The 18,445-nt window shown below is 35.0% G+C and overlaps 2 protein-coding genes, 3 long non-coding RNA genes and 1 pseudogene across 9 annotated transcripts; 4 read left to right on the top strand and 2 right to left on the bottom strand.

Annotated features, from left to right (window-relative positions):
• Positions 1 to 2,793: 2,793 nt before the first annotated feature.
• LOC139781644 (uncharacterized) lies at positions 2,794 to 5,405 on the top strand. Its single transcript, XR_011720605.1, has 2 exons — positions 2,794 to 3,081; positions 4,743 to 5,405. It is a non-coding gene; the product is annotated as an uncharacterized lncRNA (long non-coding RNA).
• Positions 5,406 to 6,519: 1,114 nt separating this feature from the next.
• On the top strand, positions 6,520 to 10,180 carry LOC139781632 (tuberin-like; annotated as a pseudogene).
• Positions 10,181 to 11,279: 1,099 nt separating this feature from the next.
• On the bottom strand, positions 11,280 to 12,247 carry LOC139781640 (uncharacterized). The gene is made up of 2 exons (XR_011720602.1): positions 11,728 to 12,247; positions 11,280 to 11,643 (listed from the first exon to the last, which is right to left on the bottom strand). It is a non-coding gene; the product is annotated as an uncharacterized lncRNA (long non-coding RNA).
• Positions 12,248 to 12,558: 311 nt separating this feature from the next.
• On the top strand, positions 12,559 to 15,967 carry LOC139781629 (brefeldin A-inhibited guanine nucleotide-exchange protein 2-like). 5 transcript variants are annotated; one of them, XM_071720492.1, is made up of 7 exons: positions 12,559 to 12,652; positions 13,046 to 13,824; positions 14,008 to 14,241; positions 14,352 to 14,608; positions 14,711 to 14,921; positions 15,002 to 15,387; positions 15,457 to 15,967. In XM_071720492.1, exons 2-3 carry the CDS (start codon positions 13,179 to 13,181, stop codon positions 14,199 to 14,201), a joined length of 840 nt encoding a protein of 279 aa, XP_071576593.1. In that variant the 5' UTR covers positions 12,559 to 12,652; positions 13,046 to 13,178; the 3' UTR covers positions 14,202 to 14,241; positions 14,352 to 14,608; positions 14,711 to 14,921; positions 15,002 to 15,387; positions 15,457 to 15,967. The 5 variants fall into 5 exon arrangements, with proteins under 5 accessions (XP_071576593.1, XP_071576595.1, XP_071576594.1 ...); XM_071720494.1 differs by lacking the exon at positions 12,559 to 12,652 and adding an exon at positions 12,882 to 12,903; XM_071720493.1 differs by lacking the exon at positions 12,559 to 12,652 and adding an exon at positions 12,897 to 12,932.
• On the top strand, positions 14,897 to 15,495 carry LOC139781631 (GTPase-activating protein and VPS9 domain-containing protein 1-like). Its single transcript, XM_071720496.1, has 3 exons — positions 14,897 to 14,921; positions 15,002 to 15,387; positions 15,457 to 15,495. The coding sequence occupies exons 1-3, from the start codon at positions 14,897 to 14,899 to the stop codon at positions 15,493 to 15,495; spliced, it is 450 nt and encodes a 149-aa protein (XP_071576597.1).
• Positions 15,549 to 16,827, bottom strand: LOC139781630 (uncharacterized). The gene is made up of 2 exons (XR_011720600.1): positions 16,733 to 16,827; positions 15,549 to 16,029 (listed from the first exon to the last, which is right to left on the bottom strand). It is a non-coding gene; the product is annotated as an uncharacterized lncRNA (long non-coding RNA).
• Positions 16,828 to 18,445: the final 1,618 nt, after the last annotated feature.

The raw sequence follows: 18,445 nt of genomic DNA, 5'->3' as shown, positions 1-18,445 counted from the left end.
TTGAGCGTACAGACTTGTGATCTGCGTTCTTTTGGAAAAGTTTCTCTTAAGATATACGCTAAACGTGTCATCTCTAGGTAAACTTTTTGCCGAAAAGGTCGTATATTATTATTAACTTCAGTTACTTCATCGTCTGTGAGATGCATTTTTTTACAGGTATTATCTCCATTGCAAGATGCAAGAGTGCAATTTTTCACTTCATGAAGCATTTTGCATGATTTTCTGCTGCACACACGCAGCATAAAGTCTCGGCAAATTATTTACGGTATAATAACAACACAGAGCAAAGAGCAAACAACAATGGCAACTGAAACGACAATAGCAATTTAAAAACGACACTTGGTTTAGCACATGTTCAAACCAGTAAATAAAAAGAAGCATAATCTAATCCCACCGGCTTTTTCGCGATACCGTTAAGCCCCTTGCACAATGGCCGCGTTCAGCAGTGTTGAGTGTCGTGTTATCAACACGCTACGTTGATTTGTTGGATCTAAAAGTAAGAGCCAATCATGTTTGATTGCTACTGAGCGGTTTGTTCTGCTGAACGCGCCCAATGCTAGGCAATAGGAACAGGCAACAGAAATCAGAAACCTTGTATTTATGCAGAATAGACGATGACACAGGCAATAGACACAGAATTTCCGTCATGTTGGAAATTCTGTGCCTATATTCTGTTGCCAACCAATCATATCGTTCGAATTTTTTTAGGTTTGTATTGACGAATTTGAGGTTATTTCATGTTTCTATTGCCTGTTGCCTAGCATTGTGCAAGGGCCTTTATAAAGCGATATTTCATGTGTCGTACGACAAGCCTTGTCGAGTGTACTGATTGGCTACAAGATAGAGGTTTTCTAGAAACTCGAGAACTTCTTTATCCTGCAGCCAATTAACACGCTTAAGGCCCAGTTGAACAGTGGCCAGGGGCCCTATTCTCGAATCGTTTTCATGAAACTCGCATGTGAAATTCAATGCTTTTCAAATAGAAAGTCGCATACGAAAATCATTAGGGCAGGCTCGAGAATACGGTCCCAGTTAGCTTAACTAGTAGTTAAAGGTCTATCCAGACAAACTTTCTTAGGTGCATAACCATATGCTTAAAGAAACGGATTGGTCTATTTCCTTATGCACATGCATATGGATATGATATGGACCAATCAATTCTCTTATGCCCGTATCAGACTACGGATTGGGATTGAGATTGGATTGAAATTTGACCAATCAGAGCAAAGTTTACTAAACTTGAGATCAGTTTTCTCTGTTCTGATTGATTAAATTTTAATCCAATCTCAATCCCAATCCGTAGTCTGATACGGGCATTATGATTATGTTTATGCGCTATACAAGTTTGTCTGGATTGACCTTAAAGGCCATCGCACACAAAATTGCATAGGCTGCATAAGCCTAGCATAAGACCGCTGGACCAATGAGCATCTTATGTAAATCAATATGGCGACTTTATGCTGGATGCTCATTGGTTTAAGCGGGGAGTACACACTTCTGCATAACGCACAATACGTAAGCATAAGAAAACTGATTGGTCTATTTCCTTATGCACATGTGTATGGACCAATCAATTTTCTTATGCTTACGCATTATGCGTTGTGCAGAAGTGTGTGTCCGGGCCCTTAGCGGTCTTATGCTACGCTTATGCTAAGCTTATGCTAAGGCCGGTATTCATAGTCTTCAAGATCGTCTTAAGTAATGTCTTAAGATGCTAATACGGCTCTAAGGCCCAATTCTGTACACGTTTACCGATGGTCATCGGTGTCGTTAATAGCGTCGAGCGACACGTATCGATAAAAGCTATTCATGACATCTTAAGATTGAACTTAAGACGGTCTTAAATAACTATGAATACCGGCCTTAAGCTATGCATTTTGTGTGAAAGCAGTGAGCACACACTTCTGCACAACGCATAATGCGTAAGCATAAGAAAATTGATTGGTCTATTTCCTTATGCACATGTGTGTGTGCTCCCCGCTTTACCTACTAGTTAAGCTAACTGGCCACTGTTGAACTGGGCCTAAAAAATTTTTTGTACGACACATTAAATATCGGCCTAAAGCCCCTTGCACAATGCCGGGCAACAGGCAATAGGAACAGGAAATAACCAAAAAATCGTTAATTATAATCTAAAAAATTCGAATGCTATGATTGGTTGGCAACAGGCAATAGGCACAAAATTTTCAACGTGACGGAAACTGTGTCTATTGCCTGTGTCACTGTTTATTCTGCATTTATACATGATTTCTGATTTCTATTCCCTGTTCCTATTGCCTGTTGCCTGGCATTGTGCAAGGAGCTTAAGGCGTGTTGTACAACGTCGCATGTAGTTGTCAAATGTCGGAACGCAGCCGATGGTCCAATGAGAGATTTTTTTTTTCGAAAACGTGTCTTCTCATTGAACCATCGGCAGCGTATCGACATTCGACAGTACGACGTATTGTAGAACAGGCGTAATTGTAGACCCGTAAGTTTGTCAAAGCAATAATAAGAGCCTCCACACACCAATTGCCATAGCCGTAACGTAAGACGTACTGTAACGTAAGACGTCCGTAACTGTACCGGCCAAATTAAGCAACGCGATTGATCGAAACCTTACTGTTACTGTTACGGAAATGTGTGTAATTTTCATATTTATATTAAAAACAACATATTTTTATCCAAATTGCGTTAGACACAATCTTATTTCACTTTTGATACTTTTAAACAGCGCGTTGCCTAATACCCAGTAAACAATTTGTCAGCAAATTGTAACCAAATTGACACCAAATACGCGCAAAACTGGTCGACAAATTCGGTGCGATCTGTGTCTGCAATACGCTTGTGTTTTGCTAGCAAAGCTTGTGTACATGACTTGACACCAAATTGACGCCAAATATCGAGCAAAACAGGGCAGCAAAAGTTCAACGGCAAATTTGCGCCATATTGTGAACAAGGCTTGCCAACAAAAGCTCGACAGCAAATTTGTGCCAAATTGCGAGCAAACCTTGACGAAAGAACTTGACGCCAAATTGACACCAAATACCGAGCAAATCTTGATGACACAGCTTGACGCCAAATTGCAGCAAGCCTTGTTACGTAGCCATTAATAAATACTAATATTTTTTTTTAGGAAAAATTAAAAGCATTAAATTATAAAAAAGCATATAATTTGTTATTGATTTACAATAAATTATTTTATACATATGTTACATATGTTAAAAGAAATCTTTATATTTATAAAACATTATAAGACATTTATAAAATCTAACGGTGGCAATAAAGTAATTAATTATATATTAATTACAGTAAATGTTATACAATGTGAATTTACTGACATATGCAAACATTTAACTTTGTCAACAGCACATACAATATTTGTAAACACTCGAGAATCTTATATAATGCCTGGAACACATACTCCGTGCGCAGATAATGCATTGGCCGGTATAAGAAGGATTTATAGAATCTTACTGAAAACACGAGTATAATTTCTATGAAAATGCATCTAAAACAATATTCTTATAAGCCTAATACTACTAACTTTCCTTTCTTTAATCATACAATAATAACTACCGTGCATATTTAAACAACTAGTTCAAACTTGAAACACGATTTATTATTTGCAAGAATGCAAAATTGAAATAAACAAATGTTCACAATGTGCATAGTTCGTCGATTACGATGGAATAATGCAGTACTGTTGTCAGAAAGAAATAACAAAAGAATAATATACATCATTTAGGTGCAAGCAACCGAAGTGAATTTTGTAGTGTTTGATGTAATAGAAATTAATATACAGCAGAAAAAAACTGTTCAAACAAAACTTTTAAACCGTTTAAACAAAACTTTTAAACTATTCAAACAAAACTTTAAACTTTTACAGATAAAAAAATACACGATATTTCATCAACAGTTCCAAGATTATTTTGAGAAATATTTTAATCAAAGAAAGAATATGTAAAATTTTTAATATTGCAAGAATATAATAGTTATAAAACTAAAGCATTTCCCTTGTATTTTAAATTGTTTTAAATTGTTTCTATTTCAAACTAATATTACAATTTTGCCTTAATCAGATTCAAACGGCAAGTAGAATGAAACATTTTATTACATAATATTACATATTCTTTATACTCTTATAACTCTTCTTTAAGACTATAAGAGTATAACTCTTTATACTCTTATAACTTTTCTTTATAACTCTTATTTTCACGAAACATTTCGAATATTTTTTATTCTCATCACTATTCTCGCAGTTTTCAGAATTATCATCGTTGTCATCTGAATGAGCTTCGTTATTGTTGCCGGTGTGTCTGTTAATGTTAAATATATTTCTATAATTATCGTTATTTTCGAAATCAAAGTGTTCAGAGTACTCAAAATGATCAGAATTATTAGAAAATTCAGAATGGTGAGAAAGTTCAGAATGATGAAAAAGTTAAGAATAATGAGAAAGTTCAGATTCTTTTTGATTATGAAGAAAATCTGGTATTACGGAACTTTGGCTTTTAACGGAAGCATGTGCTTGCTGAATATGCGACTGATCGAATTCAATTAAAGAATCTGTTGAATTGAGTTCTTCTACAACTTCAACATTCACTTTCTGCCTTTTAACTTTCTTAGAAAGCTTATGAAACGGTGTTTTTTGGCATGTTCTAAAATAAACTGCAAATAAATTTAAATGTTATGTTTACATAAAATACATAGATTTCAAAATATATACTATCTTTATTCTTTAAAAACATTTATTTTTTCAGATTTTCTACTGCACAATCACTATAACAAATGGAATGTTAATGGAAAAAAATATAACTAAATTAATTAAACTAACAGTACAAAATAAACTTATAGGATAGAAAGCTGGCTGATTTTCTCGAGTTATAAAAAGGTCATCAATTTAAATTTAAAAACTAAATCTCGTTTAATTAAACAAATTTTAAATACAATTAACGTTTTACGTTTTAACTTTATATACTTAGTCTTCTTCAGAAACCTGATACATAAGAGATAATACATAAAAAATAATTAAAAAATAAAAAAAAATAAAATTGCTACAGATAAAAAGGATAGAGAACAAAGCCGCATACTTTGGACTGACTTGCCAGAAATGTAGCTAAGATCTACACTATGACATAGTATAGACCTTAGCCACAATTAATGTATATACGAGTTGTCAAAAATAGAATGAAATAAGTCAAGTAATAAAATTGTTACTATTATCTATACTGTTGTTATTATTATCAAACGATATTATTTATTATTTGACAGTGTAAAATTGTAATGCATATATTAAAATTACATTAGGGCTAGAATATAAACCAAACCCACAAGAATGAGAGCAATTCCAAGATCTCAAGACGAGAATTAACCAGATCTTACAGGGCGGAATTAAGGAGTCTGGATTACTGATTGAAATCAAAGTAAGAAAAGAAAAGAAAAAAAAGAAAAAAAAAGAGAGGGGGCCTCTGCTTTTGTCTACGAGATCAATTCTAGGGCTAGAATATAAACCAGAGCCACAAGAATGAGAGCAATTCCAGATCTTAAGACGAGAATTAACCTTGTAGAGCCCCTTGTACTACCACGATCAATGTCGATCTTCCAATATGGCGTCCCAAATAAGAATATCGGAAGGGCCCTGCTCGCTGGACCGGACTCCTCGCCTCAATCCTCCCTCAAGCTCTCCTTTTCCTGGCGGTGAGCTCTCCTTGGGAAGTCGAATCTCGCTTGGTTGGTCTCCAGAATACGTGCCGCTTAGCTCAATCAGTTACGAAAGAAGGAAAACGTACTCGTCTCGTCCAAAGAAACGCAGCAAGAGCGGCCATGACACTGAACAAGAGCGAGGAAGGAGGTGGGGGCGCGTTGGAAGTGGCGACTCACGTGTCGCGCCATCTGAATGAAACGCCCTAAACATCGCTTGGTATTTGGCGTCAATTTGTTCTTAAGTTTTGTTACCAAAATTTGCTCAATATTTGGCATCAATTTGGCGTTAGGTTTAGTCAACAAACTTTAACAGCAATTTGGTGCCAATTTGTTATCAGGTACTACTAAGCTTTGCTCGATATTTGGTATCAATTTGGCGTCAATTGTGTACGCATGTTTTGATACGTATTTGCTAGCAGTTTGTCGACAACATTTGATAAAACAAATTTTGATGCAAATTTGTACCATTTCTGAAACTAAAATTTGTAGCAAGTATTTGGCATTATTTGTTCGAACAGATTTGGCTATCTGGGTAGCTCAAGTTCTGATTGGTCAACATCTCAGACCTCCGCCATTACGCACAATGAGCGCGTTCAGCAGACCAAGCCGCTGAGTAGCAGTCGAATGTGATTGGCTCTTACTTTTAGAACCAACCAATCAACGCAGAATGTTGATAAGACGAACTCAACAGTTGTGTCTGCTGAACGCGGCCAATGTTCACCTTTCTTATTACACCATGGCCACACTGGCTGCACCGCCACTCTGCCCGCTCTCATTTTACCCATTTTATGTTACAGGTTAAGTTCTGCGTGATTTTGCGTTTGACATGTTTGGTGTAATATGTTTACAGGATACGTTTCGGTACAAGTTTCTTTGAATTTCAGATTAAAATGTCAAAAATAAATTCGAAAAACAAAGACAATAAAACGTTGCACAATAAAGTAAAGCAATTTTTTTGCATAAATAAAGGTAAATGTATTACGTTTCGGACATCTCATATAATCGCAATTTTTATGTTTTATTATGTTATATCCGGTAATCCGGTATATATTTGTATCACATATCACATAGACCGTGGCATTGCAGGAAGTTACAAGGGTCGCGAAGAGCTCACTTTGACTTATGATATCGAAAAAGAAATTAGTCCTGATAGTCCAGTACATCATCGTACGAAAGCGATTAAAGAGCTTCGTGACGCAGTGCTCAATCAACAGTGGGAAGATGTATGTACATATATGTAAAAAATCACAGGGTGTCATTCTAAATATTCTACATGCAAAAGACAAAATATGTGTGATATTCTATATTTAATTTTTATTCTATTTGTTTCTAATAATAGAGAGCGGCAGAACGTTTGTGGAATTTGGTTCAAGATTTGCTAGGAAAGGATATTCCCCTCGTGAACATAGACATTTAACTTTGAATTTTTTAAAATGCCTTGTATACAAGGAAAATATTCCAAACTTTCATCATTGATGCGTGTTAAATTTTTTATGGTAGTGAAGGAATATGATATTCCTGAAGATATTGGTTCTAGGTATTCTAATAAACAAGCGATACCTACTACTATACTGTGATTTAACATTTTGTCTATCACTTTTTTAAATATTTTAGATTGGAATTGTTACAAACATTAACGGAACATGGGAAAGATATTGTACATTTGGAAGAAAGAATGGGTCCTTTTCTATTGGAATGGATGCCTATGGTAACAGCGGGATATGGGAAAAGAGGAGCCGAATTTTTGTCTCTTCTTGTAATTGTTATCAAATTCAACTCAACTTACATCGATGAGGATATTGTATCTGGTCTTGTCCAGTAAATACCTTAAATACCTTACAAGTTATATACTTTTCTAAATTTAAATTAAAATATACTTGACTCAACGGTTATCGTAATTGTTTTCTTCAGGTATATCTCCCATTTGTATTATTATAGTAATAATACTGAAGTGGTTTCTGGATGTTTGGAAGCTCTTGACGCAATTATGTGTTATAGTAATTTGCAGTCTGACTCGTTACAAACCTTTATTATAGCTTTATGCAGAAGTGTAAATGTTGAGACTTATTGCCAAACAAGTTGGAAGGTACAATCAAATAATATTTTAACATTTATATTTAAAAATATGTGTGTGTGTGTGTGTGTGTGTGTGTGTAAAATCCTTTTCCTTCATTAATATTCCTTGCTGCAAATCAAATATTTATACATATAAGTAATGTAGTTGCACACGCGCGCGTGTATAGTTTTCTTTTTTGGAGAAAATAAAATTTTAATAAATTTATTAAGAATTTGCACGTTTTTTGTTACAAAATTTGTAAGTAGAATATATATAAATATATATGTACATTACAATGGTTTTACAGATTATGCGGAATTTATTAGAAACGCATATGAGTCATTGTGTTTTGTATACAATGTGTCGCTTGTTACAAGATACGAACTTTCAACGTGACGTTCGTTTATTACGAGGTGCAGTGTTTTATGTGAATATGGGTTTACGAGGTACGCACAGAATATCAAAATTAGAATGTACACCAGCATCTGTTTTACCTTCGTTCCATCAAGTATGTATCAATACATCTATACGCATACATCCATATATGTGCAATATTTGATATAAAAATGAAATGTCTAATTTCTACATTAACAGGCTCTACAATGCAATCATCCAATAGTTATGTATGAAGTTACTCTGTCGATACAAAGATTGGTGAATAAGTATTGTGAAGTTGAATGAATTATGGGATCCTATATGGAGCATCATTCTTGATATCATAGAAGAAATTATTACTCACACTGGTAAAGTTTGTTAAAATGTTATATGTAATCTTAAATTAAAGAAAATAGTAGCTATAATATATAGCGGCTGTGTGTGCACACGTGTATATATATATATATATATATATATATATATATATATAATATATGATAAAATTGTGACTTTTGTCTCAGAAACCAGTAACCAGTCGGCAACCAGGCAGGTTTCTACGAGTTTACATGAGGCGATTACTAATATTGAAAATTTGCTTGATGCAAACAGTTATAATGGTTGCATTCAACGTTTTTATGATCTTGTTGAACGTTGTAGCGATTTTCGACCTGTAAGTGCATATAAGTGTAAAATAGTATAAAATATATTTACAAATAGTTACTATTAATTTTTATTTCCAGGAAGGGTCTGTATTAAATTTAATTGAATACACAGTTTCTATGACAGGCCCTACATATTATCAATGGCAGACCAAATTAGGATCTTTGATGAAACGTTACTATAAAATTGAAACACATACGACCATTAGAATGAAGGTTTTGGATGTTCTAGCTAACGTCATTTACGTTAATAGGTATAATAAATTTTTGTTAATTTAATAATTTTTTGTTTTGTGTGAGTGTGTATGTGTGTGTGTGTGTGTGTGTGTGTGTGTGTGTGTGTGTGTGTGTGTGTGTGTGCGCGCGCGCGTGTGCGCGTGTGTGTGTGCGTGCGCGCGCGCGATTCTATAGTGAAATATTTTGTTATTTTAGATAATCAACAAGCCTTTCACATCAGACACTTCAATCTCTATGGACGCTGATATCAAAGACATAAAAACTGCTATCGTTGGAGTTATAAAGATATGTACTTCTAAAATTTATCGTTAGCCATCAAGTCACGCAATTTGTGCTTATAAAATTTTCGTAAATCATCTTTAGCAACATTATAAAGATCCCTCAGTTTTCCATGATGTATCAACAACACGTTATTTGGTAATTATTTTGTCAATAGAATACAACTCATGGATATACATTAATATACATTAATGTAACACATTACAGATCTTTCAGTGTTTTTTTAAAATCAGAGCAAATTCTTTGTATCATCTTGGTATATTAGATGCATCAAATGCTGCTGTAACACGATTTAGTCCGTATCTTATTTTGGAACATGGTACAAGTGAGCGTACGAACAATGCAGGTGGAGGCAACCGTCCTCCATCAACAAGTCCAGTACCATTGCAACATTTATCTTGTCACATTACTCCGACATCTTTAACTCATGGATGTAAAACTATCATTTCATGTATCAAACAAGAAAAAGGTAATGCTTCAAGATAACACTTCATTATTTTAACAGAGCTTTATTCTTTTAAAAAATGATTATTAAAACTGTATGATTAAAATGATTATTACACAGCACACGTACACATATTACGTACACGCGCATGTATACAAGTTTTATATCTTCAAGTGAAAGAATTACCTCAAGTGATGCAGAATAGAGCATTGGTATTATTTCGTCGGAGTAATGATATTGATTTTTTTGCAGCAGCTTTATGTTCAATGGTTAGTTAACTCACTCTTTATCTCTTTCTTATAAGCATTATATGATTCCTTAAATATATTCATTAATTTTGCTAAATATAACTTTTAGGTGAGTAATAAAAATTTACGTCTTTCCGAGCTACTTTATAATATTCCGCCTATAAGGGCATTTCTAATTAAATATTTTAGTTATTAAAATGATTTAATTGAGAATATTTTCTGCTTTCAGCAACTACACCAGTATGCAATAATTGCTATATCTTATTAACAAAAGACAACATGAAGGCCTTGAGGTGTTGCCATATATACTGTGAATATTGCTTTAACCGGCTTCCATTTGCAGCAAATGGTCCACTTCCCTTGTGGTGCTGTAAAGTATGCTCTAAATGGACGACGATTTTTATACTGTGTAAGTTTTGAGAAACACGTATTGTTAAGAACATAATTTTTGTCATGCTCTTGCAATATTCTTGAAAATTAAAAAAAAACTTGGTCAATGCTGCTTGAAGAATGTTGTAATGTGTAAATACATTGTAGAAAAAAGATTTCTAACTTGAACTTATACTATAACTACGTTATGCATTGACTAAGTTTTATTTAAATCTTTCAAAATTGTAGATTTATCTTCACAATATATTTAAAATGTTATATTTTATCTTCAATATACTTAAAAAAGATAGAAGTATTATCTATTAATAAATTATATAATTTATTAATAAATATATTATTCATATTTCATTAATATATATTTATAATGAGGATGAAACATATTGTTTGCAGATTAAGCAGATTAAGCAATAGAGGATACAGAGGAAAGAAAAGTTGCAGTTACTTAATAATTATTAAAAAATACAAGACTTTATGATATACAAATATATTTTTTTATGTAATGTTTATTTTGTTAACATAAGTAAACATGTATTTTTGTAAATAAAATTAGAGTGTGAAAAAAAGGACAATGTATTGAAGAGAATAAAATATTCGAAAATTACAAAACAATACAGTTTAGAGAAATTGCTATGACACTTTTTGAAAGTAATAGAAGACAATAATGACAGGAAGAAAAAGTAAAGGAAGGAATGCATTACAACGTTGAATAAAAAATGAACAATTTTTATTTGAAATAAAGTGAAATATTAATCAAAAGTGAAATATTAAAGGTACAAATATTATGATAATTTCTTGTACGGGACTGTTTTCCTACATATTGGACATTGTGTTTTGACAAAGTTTTCATCTCTGTCATTTATTAAGCAGCGCACTGCACAATTGGCACAAAAAATATGCCCACAATCTCCTACACCCAAATATTCGACATTTATTATTTCTGTGCATATTATACACTCTAAAGGTGCTACATCATATTTAACATGTCGTAACCTGCATTTTGGTAGTGTGCAATCACCATTTTTAAATTTGCCACATATGCTTGAGCTTTGTAGCGTTCGGCCAACTTCCCTCTTCAGCTGCTCGGTTTCTTTTCCTGATGTCTCGTAACGAAGCTGTTCCAAGCTGGTACAATGTAAGAACGGACATTTCGTGTCGCTGCATGTAGTATTCTGGTATTTGTAACAGTATTGATATTTGTGAAGAAAATTGCAATTTGGATCAAAGCAACAATTATTTTTAAAAGCAGCGCAATCTTCAATGACAGATTTTCTGAAACAAAAAGCATTGAAGTGTTGAGCGATGTGACAATAGATAACTAAACTCGCATAACTGTAAAATATTTAAAAATCTTACCGGAAATTATAGCACGACATATTTGTAGGCAAAACAACAATAGCAAAAACGACAGGGGCAAAGTAAACGACAGAGGCAAAGTAAACGACAGAAGCAAACTGGACGACAGAAACAGCAGTTTTCTAAAACACTAGCAAATTAAATAATACAAGAGTGAGAATTGCAACTACAACAGCAATAGATAAAGAATAACACATGTTCAAAGCAGTAATGTTTACAGATTCTTATGACGTTTTGTCGTAGCAAATCAGAGCCTCCACATAGGAACATCCGTAACACGGTGCATACGTTACGATAAGTTCTGACCGTATACTTACATTTGTACGTAAATTTGGATTTCGGTCAACGCACAAAGAAAGATGTAAAACGTAACACGCCTTTATTGTTACGTACGCATCAAAGTATATGGTCGGAACTTATATAACCTAACGTAACGTGTTAATAACCCCGACGATCTTGTGCGGAGACTACTATATATATCGACATATACGACATATGAAATATTAGCCTAATGGAAGATTCTCACCACGTCCGGCGTCAAAAACACGTCAATCCGATATCCGATAAAATAATCAGTTCTGCCCCGCAAAGCGAAATATTAAATCGTTGAAGTTGACGACAATTCAGGTTATGAAACCTGTCATACCGACATAAACTAAAACATAATAGGCTGCGTTCCGATATTCAGTGCCAGGGGCCCTATTCTCGAATTGTTTTCATGAAACTCGCATGCGAAATTCAATGCTTTTCAAATAGAAAGTCGCATACGAAAATCATTAGGGCAGGCTCGAGAATACGGTCCCTGTACTGATTATCTGTTGGGAACATTCGTATGTATTTAGCCGGAAATGAACGTCTTTTTAAAGAATCTCTATATGAAATCGTTTGTATTTCGTATGAAGACTTTTGAAGTGCAATTGAAAAGGTTTGTGAGTCATTCGTTAATTGTAATTAATTATTTATTTTTACACCATGCATTTAGCCGAAATAGATAAATTAATAAAAGTTTTTATATGGAATCGTTTGTATTTTGTATGAAGAGTTATGAAGTGTGATTAAAAAGGTTTGTGAGTCACCCAGATAATTTTAATTAAATATTTATAAACTCGGTAATTAGCCGAAATATAGATTTTTAGTTATTCATGTTAAAAGAAGAAAGCGCTAGTGTTCCCGAAGGTCCGTCTGCAGTCAGAATTAATATAAACGTTTTAAAAATTATTTTATACTGAAATAAATAAATATACAGGCTATAATAAGCCTGTAGCTATAAGCGATAGTTGCTAATTAAGTTTGTCACTCATATATTTCCATCTTGCAGAGGACCTCCGTAACGAGATCAAAGATGTACCAGTTGTGCAGGGTGAAGAGGTTATCTCAAACGCCCTGCCATAGCCCAAGAGCGACTCAAATGTCATTACCGCTGAGAAGTACTTCTTGCCATTTGAGTTAGCATGTCAGAGCAAGTCACCGCGGATTGTGATGACACAGCACTGGACTGCCTGCAGAAGTTAATCGCATATGGCCATCTCACTGGCAATGTGCCTGATTCAACGGAGCCTAACAAGCTGCTGATTGTGCGCATTGTCGAGACAATTTGCGGTTGCTTCACCGGTCTACAGACCGATGAGGGTGTGCAGCTGCAGATTATTAAAGCTTTGCTGACTGTAATGACAAGCCAGCATGTGGAGATACACGAGGGTACGGTATTGTTAACAATTCGTACTGTTTACAACGTTTACTTGGCATCGCGCAACCTGATGAATCAAACAACAGCCCATGCGACTCTCACGCAGATGATCAACGTGCTCTTCGCGCGAATGGAGACTCAGGCGGAGGAAGAGAATGTGAGGCTTGATGGGGAACATCAGCAGAAGGGTTCTGTCATAGCAAACGGCAAAACTGAAGCCAAGCTAAGCCCAGAGAATGCTCCTGGTAAATTAAAATTGTCATTGAGAAATCGTAGAGGTAAAGCAATCCGCGTGACGGACGACAGATGTTTCGATCGAGAAGCTGGTGGCGACGGCGTCGATGTGTGCAGGCACAGATTACGCAAGATTATGTTGGAAGATGTAACATCATCCGGTAATGTCGCGGGCGGTAAGATATTAATAAATAACTATTAACAATTATCGTATATTATTTTGTTACAATATAAACGGTTTCTGTTTTAATAGTTTTGTAGAATCGAATCGAAGATAAATCGGAAAGTAATGCTAAAAAAAGGAAAAGTTTTCCTGCAAGTTTTAGACAGTAATAAATTGTTCTTTTGATTAATTTCAGATACTACCGATGATATATTAGCGAAATACAGAAAAAAGCCAAGCGCAGCTAGCGATACAGCCTCGGTCGAAAGCAATCAGTCCCGTACAAAAGAGGTGGAAGACGAAAGACTTTCAATCGATCCGAATAATGTAGAACTCTCTTATGCTTTTGCGGATGCTAAAAGAAAATTACGTATGGTACTTAGTACTTAGCACTGCTGACCTTCAACACATTCCATGGAATACTTCAGAGGTATTTATTGTATTATTTTTTAATCATGGCGTACAAAACAAAGTGTGATTTTTTTATGGATTACTTAATTACTTAATGTTCAAATATTGGCATATAAAATTTTATTACAGAGACATTGTTGGTCGCAGAAAGAAAACGAACTGGTTGCGTTTTTACAACTACAATTGGCAGAAGCTATAAACCTGCAGGATAGGGCATTAATAGCTCATCTACATGAAACTTTACGTTGCGTGCGTCTATTTAATGACGATGGATGTAGAAAGCTCTTCAAATCACTTCGAGAGGATTATCAAAAACGATCTCCTTATATCGCATATTTAATCAGATGTCGTCAAGGATTGCTGTCGACATTAGCTCACTTAGATAGGTACTGTTTATATATAAATATCATCTTTGTATGTAATGTATAAGTAAATGTAAAATATGTTTAAATGTAAGATGTTAACCGTTTAATAATAATATTTTCCAGATTATGCGTGCAAGTTAAGTGCGATCAGGATGCTATCAATAATTATCTTGTATCCGTTTGTGTGAGGGTATTTTTGGAAAAAAGGAGGCTTTCCTCCTGCGTTTCTGCGAAGAGTTTAAAAAGCTTACGCTAGCTGACGAGAAACAGGATCTCGTGGATAATTTTCTAGGAAAGGTCCACGCGGAAATGGACAACGATCCGATCTGGCAATGTACATGAATATAATTATTTATCTCGCAATTGATCTTAGCGGAGTGCTCAGAGACGTCTGAACTTACTTCTTACTTTCAGCGGCGAGCGCCAACCAGTTAGATTTGGCGAGAGTTGTGGTGGAAAGAACCGTCATGGCACGGGTATACCACAATGCGCTCTATCTAAATGAAGATGGAGATGTATATAGGGACCAGCTTCTTCAGGATCACATAAAAAAGTTGGCGAAAGTCGTAACTCCAAATCACAAGGACCTACGCATTCCAAATGTTTATCATTACGAATGTTCCTGGTCATGGGCGCAGGCTGAATTGGCTGTGATATCGGCGTATAAGACTCCTAGGGATAAGTTGCAGTGTGTATTTCGTTGCGCGACTACCATCATGAATCTCCTCTCCATGGCGTCGGAAAGAGGCATACCTGCTGCCGACGATCTGACTCCCGTGCTGGTCTATGTCATAATCAAGGTATGCGATTGAAAAGAGAATATGTGATTTTAGCAAGAAGAGTGATTGTTAACGTGTGCTTAATTTCAGACTAATCCGCCGTCGTTGTATCGACTGTTCAATATGTAGACAGCTTTTACGGGAATCGATTGGAGGGAGAGGAACAATATTGGTGGACGCAGTTCTGCGCCGCGATCGAGTTTATTAAGACAATGGATTAACAGTTTCTCAAGAGTATCACGATAAATAAGATTAGATTCGATGCTGGTGATAATGTAGAAATGTATCATAATCATAATTTGACGATTTCATAAAGAAGAAGACCAATATCTTGTGTAAAGCTAGCTGAACAGTTTTATGCTTCCAGTATCTTGATTAAAATTCTTAAATAGCCTCTTAAATAGTCTGTTAGTTCTTTCGCACGTTATTATGTAACATTAGCAAAGACTGAATATACGTAAAGTGTGGCTTTATTTTTATTTGTAACTCTATTGTACAATTTCGCAGGACATCGAAAAAAAAGAAACGTTTAGATATTCTATAATTTATGTGTAAACAATACAGAACTTATAGAGAATTGATAACCATTTAGCAGGATAAACTGTCTTGACGTACTCTTTCTACATGCGCACCTTCCCCAAGAGCCGAGACTCGAACCAGATCCTTGAAAAATATCGCCACTTTCGTAAAGCTTTTGTACAGTTTTACTCTAGGATTATGTATCAGGAATATCGCGAGAGAAAGAAAGACTTCGGAGATTTTTATCCGAATCGATCGACATAAAGAGAGAGCATAGTAAAGAAGCTATAGCTTTCGAGAATTTGAACGCATAATACTTGTTAATACTATGAGCGAATTAGTTTACGTCACTCTGTCAAGCTTTAATATTAAATTACTAATAATATATCGATATCAGTAGTTTAATAATAATACATTTAAAAGCGTTCAATTTAAAAGCAGGGCAATCCTAATAAACGACTGTAAAAAAAATTCAAGATGGAACGCAATTAGCAACTATCGCTTATAGCTATACAGACTTATAGCCTGTATATTTATTTATTTCAGTATAAAATAATTTTTAAAACGTTTATATTAATTCTGACTGCAGACGGACCTTCGGGAACACTAGCGCCTTCTTCTTTTAACATGAATAACTAAAAATCTATATTTCGGCTAATTACCGAGTTTATAAATATTTAATTAAAATTATCTGGGTGACTCACAAACCTTTTTAATCACACTTCATAACTTTTCATACAAAATACAAACGATTCCATATAAAAACTTTTATTAATTTATCTATTTCGGCTAAATGCATGGTGTAAAAATAAATAATTAATTACAATTAAACGAATGACTCACAAACCTTTTCAATTGCACTTCAAAAGTCTTCATACGAAATACAAACGATTTCATATAGAGATTCTTTAAAAAGACGTTCATTTCCGGCTAAATACATACGAATGTTGGGAACGGGCATATCCCAATAGGCCGGTATTCATAGGCCTAGTTTACACCAATCACTTGATACGCGTATTAAATAGTAAATAACTAGTAAATTAGTTTGATTATTGGCTGATCAGCTCAAATATACTATTTGATACGCGTATCAAAAGATCGGTGTAAACTAGGCCAATGTCTTCAAGACAGTCTAAAGCGGGGAGCACACACTTCTGCACAACGTATAATGCGTAAGCATAAGAAAATTGATTGGTATATTTCTTATGCACATGTGTATGGACCAATCAATTTTCTTATGCTTACGCATTATGCGTTATGCAGAAGTGTGTGCTCCCCGCCTTAAAGGTCAATCCAGACAAACTTGCATAGCGCATAAACATAAGCATAAAGGTCTATCCAGACAAACTTGCATAGGTGCATAACCATATGCATAAAGAAACGGATTGGTCTATTTCCTTATGCACATGCATATGGACCAATCAATTCTCTTATGCTTATGTTTATGGACTTATGCAAGTTTGTGTGGATATAGCTTAAGGAAATTGATTGGTCCATATACATGTGCATAAGGAAATAGACCAATCCATAGACCTTAAGTAGCAATTGAGCGTGATTGTTTGGATCCAAAGGTAAGAACCAATCACATTCAATTGCTACTTAGCGGCTCAGTGAGCGGTCGTGCTTTCTGGATGCACCCAATGGGCGCGTTCAGCAGACACAACTGTTGAGTCTCGTCTTATCAACAATCTGCGTTGATTGATTGGTTCTAAAAGTAAGAGCCAATCACGCTCGACTGCTACTGAGCGGCTTGATCTGCTGAACGCGATCATTGGGTGCGTTCAGCCGATACTCCGCTAGCCTAGCAATCGTGAGCAGTCGCTCGTTTTCGCTCGTTTCCTCTCCTTTTAATCCATTGGGTCAAAGGAGAGGAAACGAGCGAAAACGAGCGACTGCTTACGATTGCTAGGCTAGCGGAGTATCGGCTGAACGCACCCATTGTTTCCTGCGTTTTTCGCTGCAGTTAGCAACGCTCGTCATTTTAAAGTCGCTCGTGCACGTGCACGTGCTGTTAATCTGCTTCTGATGTACTTGTAATAATTATGTATTTGTTGTAACGGTTGTGCGCTCATGTCGTTGATCTGCTTTTGATGTTCCTTGTCGTAATAATTGCTTTTGTGGTAACGATCGTGCTCGTGTCGTAATTGTAACCTCAGTTGCTCATACATTCTTAATTCTAAGGAGTGATCATTTTTTAACGCTGCTTCTTTCTTTCATCTGATGCTCATCGTATCGTTACCGATGTAAGTAACCGACAACAGCAAGAAAAAAATATCTGCTACGTATTACTTTTCCACAAATTAAATATTTTATTATAAGAACTTGATCAGTTGAATTATCGTATGAAATATTTTATCCGTATGTGGTCTAACGCTTCTGCAAACAGAATAAATCGCCAGCAATTTGAGTTTTAGACTTGATATTTTTTTAGCAGTCGAAGACTCGCTTAAAAAGTTTGACGTAGACTTCAATAAATGTTCTTCGATTACGACTGACGGCGCAAAAGCTATGGTAGGTTCAAAAATAGGATTTGCCGGCCAATTAAAGCAGCGAAATTTTA

Source organism: Temnothorax nylanderi, unplaced genomic scaffold (genome assembly GCF_030848795.1).
Source record: "Temnothorax nylanderi isolate EJ_2023f unplaced genomic scaffold, tnyl_v1.0 TNYL_tig0350_pilon, whole genome shotgun sequence".
Taxonomy (NCBI): Eukaryota; Metazoa; Arthropoda; class Insecta; order Hymenoptera; family Formicidae; genus Temnothorax; species Temnothorax nylanderi.
Note: the sequence above shows the minus strand (reverse complement) of the source record. Positions and strands in the feature narration are given on the sequence as shown.